General features: G+C 36.1%; 1 protein-coding gene across 1 annotated transcript in view; it reads right to left on the bottom strand.

The window, feature by feature from the left end:
• Window positions 1-9,642, bottom strand: part of LOC107657404 (formin-like protein 2) — a 94,550-nt gene that overhangs the window by 8,478 nt on the left and 76,430 nt on the right. The window contains exons 16-24 of the mRNA XM_016445459.1: window positions 6,414-6,538; window positions 5,229-5,431; window positions 4,098-4,332; window positions 2,701-2,769; window positions 2,540-2,620; window positions 2,104-2,233; window positions 1,368-1,531; window positions 767-868; window positions 571-630 (exon numbers count right to left, since the gene is read on the bottom strand). Of these exons, the coding sequence (XP_016300945.1) occupies window positions 571-630; window positions 767-868; window positions 1,368-1,531; window positions 2,104-2,233; window positions 2,540-2,620; window positions 2,701-2,769; window positions 4,098-4,332; window positions 5,229-5,431; window positions 6,414-6,538 (1,169 nt within the window). The remainder of the gene's footprint in view (window positions 1-570; window positions 631-766; window positions 869-1,367; window positions 1,532-2,103; window positions 2,234-2,539; window positions 2,621-2,700; window positions 2,770-4,097; window positions 4,333-5,228; window positions 5,432-6,413; window positions 6,539-9,642) is intronic.

Genomic DNA, 9,642 nt, shown 5'->3' with positions numbered 1-9,642 from the left:
CACACTCACACACACACACACACACACACACACACACACACAGACACAGACACAGACACAGACACACACACACACATACACACACACACACACACACACACACCTAAAAGAGGACATTCGTTATGAATTCTAGATACTAACCTAAACAGAAAACCTTCTGTATTGTTGCAATTTTTATCCTGGTTTTTACAAATGAGGATGTCCCCAAAAAGAGATTGTGTCAGATTTAACTATAAAATATAAAAATAAGGTTAAGAAGGTACATGCACACACTCAGAGGCTAGTTTTGTCCCCAAATTATAGTTAAGTAACCCATTTCCCCGACACGCACACACACACACACACACACACACACACACACACACACGTTACTTAGCTATCTAAATGGGGACATTACATAGACGTCTATTGTTTTTATATACAGATATTTATACACTTTTTAACCTAAACCCACCCCTACCCCTCACAGAAAACTTTCTGCAGTTTTACAATTTCAAAAAAACTTTGTTTACTCTACTTTTATACCAGTTTTACAAATGAGGACATCCCCAAATGGAGTTTTTTTTTGGCGATTTTGTCAGGTTTAATCTGCTCCTGTCTTTTCCTCTGTTCATTATCCTCCTCTGCTTGCTGCCAGAGAGAAAACACCCAGCAGTGAGGCATTTGGAAGCTGTGCAACATGAGTGATCAATGCTGTCAGGGTTCATACAGCAGACGATGCAAAGCTGTGATTGGATGAAGCGAAGCAGGTGATTGGTCGCTTTACCCTGTATGCTTTCACAAAGCGCACAAACACTGGGAAAAACACGGATGGGGGTGTTGTTTTGGAGTTCTCTCCAAAGAATTTCACCACTTCATCAAAGGCATCCTGAGAGAATGAGATACGAAAAGACATAAACGGCATTCAGAATCACGTGAAGTTTAATTTCTGACTCTTCAAATTTACATTTTTAATAACAATATGATACAGGTGTCATATGATACAGTTTCCCCTTTATATGAATCAAACAGTTTAATCCAAGTATTCTGAAGAGACATAATTGCTTAATATGATGAACACATTTAATTTAGGCTTTTATTCATATCTGTATATACATAGAGCTCATCAAATATGGTAAAGCAAAGCTCAAATTAACTTTAAGAAAGTTGTGGAAGTTTAGATTTTAGCCATTTTGCAGCTTATTTTCAATATATGCTCCATTTGAACTGGGGAGGAACTGCTGAGTTTTGAAATTTATATTATGTTTTTATGATTTTATGATATTATCAAATGGTAAAGGAAAGCAAGATTCCTCATGATGAGACCCCTTTAACTGAGAGTGAAACCGGTTTATTGAGCTGTGTTTTGGGTGATGTGTTCGCAGCACCTGAGCGATCTTGGCATCATCCTGAAGTTTTTTGAGTTTATTCTCATGTTGCTGTATGAAATCTCTGAGCAGTGTGTTGTGGCCGTGCATGCTGTACTCTCTCCTCGTCAGATCCATGCCTCTCTGAAGCTCCTTCACGTCTAATAAGACATTCTCCAGCGAGACTACAGAATACACAGACAGAAGTCATTTAGCTGAGATCTGTTCTGTCAAACTTTGACGTTTATTGTATATATGTGACCCTGGACCACAAAACCAGTCATAAGGGTCCGTTTTTTAAAATTGAGATGTATACATCATCTGAAAGCTGAATAAATAAGCTTTCCATTGATGTATGGTTAATTAGGATCGGACAATATTTGGCCGAGAATAGTCTTAATAGTCTTAAGACTTCAAATAGTCTTAACTATTTGAAAATCTGGAATCTGAGGGTGCAAAAAAATCTAAATATTGAGAAAATCATCTTTAAAGTTGTCCAAATTAAGTTCTTAGCAATGCATATTACTAATCAAAAATTAAGTTTTGATATATTTACGGTAGGAAATTTACAAAATATCTTCATGGAACATGATCTTTACTTAATATCCTAATGATTTTTGGCATAAAAGAAAAATCTATAATTTTGACCCATACAATGTATTGTTGGCTATTGCTACAAATATACCCCAGCGACTTAAGACTGCTTTTGTGCTCCAGGGTCACGTATAATCAAACTGACGGATGCCATGTTTCATACCTGCTGCAGCTTTCTCCACATAGTTCAGCTCATTATAGAAGAGCGACACCTGCTGGTATTTATCCTTCGCTACGTTTGCGATATAGTGCAGAAGAGTGATCTTGCGGTCTGTTGATTTAGTGTCTAATAACTGGAACAAGAAAACATGCAAACCCTCAACTGCACGAGTTATTAAATCACAAATGAAGGACATATGTGTCATTTTACTTCAGAAGAAGAATGCAACAAGATTAGATGAAATACTCCAGAGGTATTTGGTGCAACTTACTTTCATCAGCCATTTAAATCAATGTTATTATTAAAATCTATCATGGTGGTTTGAATGTCCTATGCATGCTATAAATAACAACAAGGATTGCTTGCATTCCTAATTCATAAGGATTAACTTTAACAGCCAATATTTGAGTTTTAGTATGTAATGCTACGTAAAGTGTACCAGGTCTAAGCTCTGCAGTTTGAAGCCGTACACCGCTCCTCTTTTACTGCTGTTCATGTAGTTTCCCAGAGCCAAGATGATCTGAGAGAGAAACACACGCTTGATAAAGACACGCGTGCAGTCCAGAGAAAAATGAATCAGAGCAGAAGTGAAACACTTACTTCCAGAATCTTCTTGAGTTTTTGTGAGGACTTGATGGAGACAGATGCTGCGATAACGGCATGAAGTTGCTGTTGAGACAAAAACAAAAGGCAATAACAGAAGCTGTGCAAAGGTCCAGCTGACCATTATATTTGTCTTCATTAAAACTAGCTACTTTTAAAGCTAGCTTAAAAAATTGAGTAACACTTAACAACATTACATGAAAAATACTCTATTCATCTTAGTTAATGTTAATCTCAGCACTTATAAAGTATTACTAATACATAATTAAAAAAATAAATAAAAAGTAGTTTCTGAGCTAACATGACCTTAACAAAATACAGTTGTATTTTTATTCACTAACGTTATCAAAAATGAATATGTACTGTAACAAATGTCTCGTTGTTAGTTAATACATTAAAAATTTTAAAGTGTTGCCAAAAATTGACACATCCAAAGTGATTATGCTACAAGCAAACATTTTTTAACTCATTTAATTTTTTTTCACATATTGTAGTGTTGACTGCACTTGTCAAGCTCACCCGTTATTACAAGAAACATCACTGAACATAGTAGTATTTAAGTATTTATCTTTCATTTGTGAGTAATATAAGATCAAATGTAAGCTCATCAGTAACTACAAACCAATATTTGGTTCTAAACTAGCTAAATCTAGAGCTTAAATAAATTCTACATTTTATTAAATAAATTTAGGTAAATTAAATAAGCTTAGATAATTAGATAAGCTTAAATAAAAGTGACCCTGGACCACAAAACCAGTCTTACGTGTCAATTTTTCAAAATGAAATAAATAAGCTTTCCATTGATGTATGGTTTGTTAGGATGGGACAATATTTGGCCGAGATACAACTATTTGAAAATCTGGAATCTGAGGGTGCAAAAAAATCTAAATATTGAGAAAATCGCCTTTAAAGTTGTCCAAATGAAGTTCTTAGCAATGCATATTACTAATCACAAATTAAGTTTTGATATATTTACGGTAAGAAATTTACAAAATATCTTAATGGACCATGATCTTTACTTAATATCCTAATGATTTTTGGCATAAAAGAAAAATCAATAATTTTGACACATACAATGTATTTTTGGCTATTGCTTTTGTGCTCCAGGGTCACAAATTATTAAATTTTTCTTAAGATTATGGTTCTTTTACCTTATTTTATAACAAATTTTGAGTTGTAAGAAAACATGGTTTTGCATTGCATTAATGGAAAGCATCATGTGAAGAAGGGTTATGAAAGAATTCAAGAGACAGTGAGAGGTAAAGAAACGGGTATTATGGAAAAATGAGGAGATCCTTGGGCATGTCTTAGTTATTTAAATTTGCCTGGAAGATTTGGAGCGAATACTAGAAAATCCTGCTTAATTCTTGAGCAAACGTGCTGTCAGCTCTTACGGGTGTGAACATCTGAACACTTTCTGTGAAATTGCCCACGAACGCCATGATGGTCATCTTCTGCATGAGACGCTCGATCTTGCTGAAGTGGACCATGAAGCGATCCTCATCCGTCAGGTTCTCCAGAGGTTTGCGCTCCTTCTCGTACTGCCGGAAAACTTTCAGCTCCGCTTCCGTTGGAATGAACCTCATCAAACACTCCACGAAATCCACCGGCAACGTCCGCAGGTCAAACCTTACACACACACACACGTGTTTCCATGTTTTATTAAATCTACCCCTTACAGGAAACCTTCTGCATTTTTAGATTTTCAAAAAACTTTTGTAAGCTTTATAAGCTTGTTTCCTCATGGCCTAAAAAAATGTCCCCACAAGGTCAGAATTTACTAGTATTACTATCCTTGTGGGGACATTTGGTCCCCATAATGTGATAAATACCAGGTACACACTCACACACGTACGCACACACGCACACACACAAACACACACATGCACGCACGTGCACGCACACACACACAAACACACACACACACGCACGCACGCACGCACACAAACACAGACACACACACGCACGCACGCACACACACACACACACACACACACGCATGCACACACACACACACACACAGACACACAGACGCATGCACACACACACACACACACAGACACACAGACGCATGCACACACACACACACACACAGACACACAGACGCATGCACACACACACACACACACAGACACACAGACGCATGCACACACACACACACACACAGACACACAGACGCATGCACACACACACACACACACAGACACACAGACGCATGCACACACACACACACACACAGACACACACACACACAGACAGACACACGCATGCACACACACACACACACACACAGACACACAGACACACACACACAGACACACAGACAGAGATCAAAGCATTATCCTCATCAATCTGACGACCTTCTCTATGTTCACATAGCTGCAGTTTTCAGTCCCGTTTGGAGCCAAATTTCATGGTTAATCATTAAAAAAGAAATTACAAATTAAGAAATATTTTAAACTATTTCTAGGGATGTTGGTGATCTTTTCTGCTGTATATACTCTAGTATGTCGGCTGTGAATTACATTTGAATGGCTCTGCAGATCTCCTCTGATGTCTTGCCCACTTTTCTGAGCGTGATGGCCAGGTTTTTGGCTCTGTTGGAGTCCAGCAGCGAGACTTTAGTTGGTCCTTTCTGAGAGGTCTTCTGTTTGCTGGAGGTGATGTCTACGGCAGGCCCCTGTGCTTTCGTCTTAAACATCTCCTCAAAATCATCCACATTCAGATCCTGAAAAGACAAACCACAGTCACTATTCACCATGAAACTCACTGATCTATAAAATAACAGCCAGCCTGGAATCCTAGCAAATCAACACGGAGCTAAAGAACAAGCCAACAATTCAGCATATAAAGAAAAACAAACTGGATTTAATACAGTCAGGGCCAAATATACACAATCTCCTCACATTGGGTCATTCAACACCCATGTAAATATCTGTATTATATACAAAAATGTTTTGGGTCTGTAAGATTTTTAAATGTTTTTTAATTATTCTGAGGCTGCATCTATTCGATCAAAAATGGAGTAAAAAACAACAAGAATAATATGGTGGAACATTATTATAATCTGTATTTAAATAAAATTATTTAAATAATAACTTAAATGTCATGCATTTCTGTGATGCAAAACCGAATTTTCAGCATCATTACTTCAGTCTTCAGTGTCACATGATCCTTAACAAATCATTTGAATATGCTGATTAGGTGCTCAATCAACATTTCTATTGACACCAATGTAGAAATGGTTGGACTGCTTAATATTTTGTAGAAACTGTGATACATTTTTTTAGGATTATTTGATGAATAGGAAGTTCAAAAGAACATTTATTTAAAATGTATTTTGCAACAATGTCACTTTTGATAAATTTTATGAATATTTGATCAAACAAAAAACATTTGAATGGTAGTGCCTTAAAAGGATGCATTTATGCATCAGAGTACACATTGTAATGCATCATAATTATATCCTCTGATGTAATACATTATAAGAATAACCGATTCAGAGTTAATCCTGTAAAGAATATCATAAATTACAGCATATAAAACAAAACTGGGAGTTGAACATGATCATGTATTACACAGCAACATATTACGCATGAATTATGAAACGAATGCACTTTAATGCATCATATACTGTGTATCACAAAAACAAATGTTTTGACCAAGTCTCCAAACTTGTTTCAATGTTTTCAAAACCGTGTCTGTCTCACCTCCAGTATTCTTTCGTCATCGATCTCGTTGAACACAGTGCCGTTGATCTGATTGGGCTTCAGCGCCACCCAGTTAAACACCGGCATGCGGAACTTAGTCTTGATGGGCTTCTTGATCTTCACAGCTACACACATGACAGAAAGCACACGTCAACAACCTCATGCCAGTCACACAAACACAAGACATGCAGTCCGAGTGACGAACAGCAGGAACAGATCTGAACGTGTCCGGTGCACATTTGTGAGGGAACGTGAAACCTTTGATACTGTCAGCCATATTGGATTTTTGCCGATATCCGATAATTTAGCCGATGCCGATATATAATTATTTTATATTTTGGTTAGTTTTTAACAATAACTTTTTTTTAGAATTAAATAAACAATAATAAAGTTATTTTATAACAACAGTATAAAATACTGTGAAGCTTTGAAAATAACTATAAATAAACTATATATTAATCCCGGCATTTTTTCCCCCAGAAAGATGCAGTGGTAACCTTAACATTTTATTTTATGATTTAACATTTGTAAATGGTCTAAAGCAAAAGACTTATCAAAATTCTGAAAATCCTTTAGAGCTCATAATTTGTTTAAAATATAACATATTACACATTAATGATTATAAAACGGATAGTTCCGGTCCTTGATTCTGATTGGTTGAGCCGCGTTCGAAGCTGTTGTAAATTACTCTACAAACATACACCTTTGTTTACTTCTGTGTGTTGCTCGGCAACCACTTTGTTGCAACCACAACTGATTCTGAGGAACTACATTGTTTGGTGGAAGAATACTGTTTTTATTTATATCATTACACTTGCTCTGTTTTATTTTGTGAAACCTTATGGAATAACTGTTTTATAAAAGCAATAAGACCCGTGAAGCCGTGTTTTGTGCTTCGCGTCGTGCCCCTTAGCTGTTATAAATTCACTGTAAACCATGGCTTCTTGGGGCTTATTGCTTTAATAAATTAGTATATACAAAATTATTTAATTTAAGTGTCAGGTTTGTGAATTTTTTTTATGTAAGCTATAGCTTCTGACCGGCCAACAGCGCCCCCTACGGAATTAAAACTCCTTACGGAGCGGGCTTTAGGACCCGGGGGAGGCCGAGATGATTTGAGAGATGCCAGATCTAGCGCTGTACATTCACTCCCCCCACCTACAATCCCTGCCGGTACGAGACTCGAAAGAAAAGCTAAAGCACACATGGGATCTCATCAATGTCTTAATCGTTTTTTCCTTGAGAGCATTGAAATCAAACAAAGACTAGCTGAGATGGACACTCTTCTCAGACATTTCTCCTGAGAAAAGGACATCTCATGTGTCTCCTCTAGAGTTTCAAATAAGATCTGTCTCAAACTGTGCTCAGAATAGATACTTCCATGATCTGAGCTTTTCTTATTACAGTTTTTTTTTCAACTGCTTACACACATTTTCAAAACTTCACAAACAAATCCAAGAATTGCACACACAAAATACAAAATGCCTCACATCTCTTGCAATGCACTGCATTCAAAATATCACACATCACAAACATTTGCATTGCAAACACCTTTGCCATAATATTATATTTTTATAATATTATATTTTTGGATATATCATATGCACACATTTATTTAAAACCTTACCTCCTAGCTTACTTGCAGTATAAAACTACTAAACTAGTAGTTTACTGAGACTATACTTCAAAGTGTACTAAAAATGCTACTACAAGTATTTCATTAGTAAACTCATAAGTTCACTTTTAGTATAGTTGCAGTACAAGCTAAAAATATTGATGTAAACTAGTTGTGTACTCAAAGTTTACTACTGTTATACTTAAACGTATACTTTTATATACTAGAAGGTGGGCCAATTTAGTCCCAATAAGTATTGAAATAGTACACTTACAAGTATACTACTAGTACACTGATATTTGTATACTTACTACATAAAGTATACTTAAAAATATACTTGAACTTTACTTAAGTATACTTAATAAAATAAACTTGAAGTATACTACTTTTTGGTAAGGGAAGGCTGAGAACCAGCATATGGTTTTGCAGATTTGGTGTGTGCTTCTGCTGTTTGACTGTCAGCTTTCATAAACTGTGTGACAAATAAAGATTTAGTGTGTAAGCAGTTGAAAAAAAAACTATTTATGAATGCATATTCTTATGTTTTATTTGTGTTTATTTTGATTTATATAAATACTAGGAGAAGGGTTACAGAAAATATATGAAACGTGACTGAAAACTTAATTGCAAACTATGAAAGAGCGCGTCTGAGCAATATGTTTGCCCTGTGTGTTTAGGCAATGAGACAGACGCTCATGGCTGTTCTCGGGTTTACATTATGAGGATGTGACTCAAACAGCGTCTCAGTATGAGAATGAGTCAAATGTTGGGATTCCTTCATTCATGCAGGTTCACACTTCACAAAAATAATCCAGTTAATGACTGAATCTGACTCTCACACACACACACACACACACACACAGCAAATACAAATTGCAAAATGCTTGATTATGGCTGAATCAAAATCCAACAATACTGATCTCTGATCAAAGGCTACGAAGAGACTGAGAGTGGTTTCCAGTTGAGCTGAGGGTTATGGGTAATATGATGGTGTGATATCAGGCCATGCAGAAAGTGTGGCCAGAAAAATGAGAATAAACTCTCAGTGTGTGTAAAACATTCCTGAATTTACGCAACTATGGCCTTATCTGACGATCAGTCGCCTGTAACGGCACACTGTTTCAACATGCAAACACAACACAATCAAACACTTACACAGCGAGCATGGCATTTTTAGTCTTGCTGCCTTATGATGTACATTTATTTATATAAAGGGACAACAAAAATGTTAAATGTGGTCATTTGACAAAAGTTGATTAAAAGTAATTGTATAAATGGCTAAGAAAAGTGAAGTTATTTTTGAGGAAATCTTTTTTTTTTTGGCAAATGCCTCTTGCTTTCATGTTTTATTATTAATGCAATGACATTCTGGCATTTGTAAGACTGACTTAAAGTCAGAAACGTTCTACAGAAGTGAATGCTGTCCATCCTTCATTTTTTTGTGTTACTGTGACAGTAACAAGCTTTAGTCCTCAAGGGGGCGACAGAATCACCCTTAACTGCTATTAATCAGGTAAATTACTATAAATGAACATTTAACTAACTGGCTGGCTCAGCAAGATTCTCTTCAGACTCATAAAATATTTAAAACTTGTTTTACTGTGATGTGAAAAA

The sequence above is a fragment of the Sinocyclocheilus anshuiensis genome, unplaced genomic scaffold, assembly GCF_001515605.1.
Source record: "Sinocyclocheilus anshuiensis isolate Anshui unplaced genomic scaffold, SAMN03320099.WGS_v1.1 scaffold355, whole genome shotgun sequence".
In the NCBI taxonomy this organism is placed as follows: Eukaryota; Metazoa; Chordata; class Actinopteri; order Cypriniformes; family Cyprinidae; genus Sinocyclocheilus; species Sinocyclocheilus anshuiensis.
Note: the sequence above shows the minus strand (reverse complement) of the source record. Positions and strands in the feature narration are given on the sequence as shown.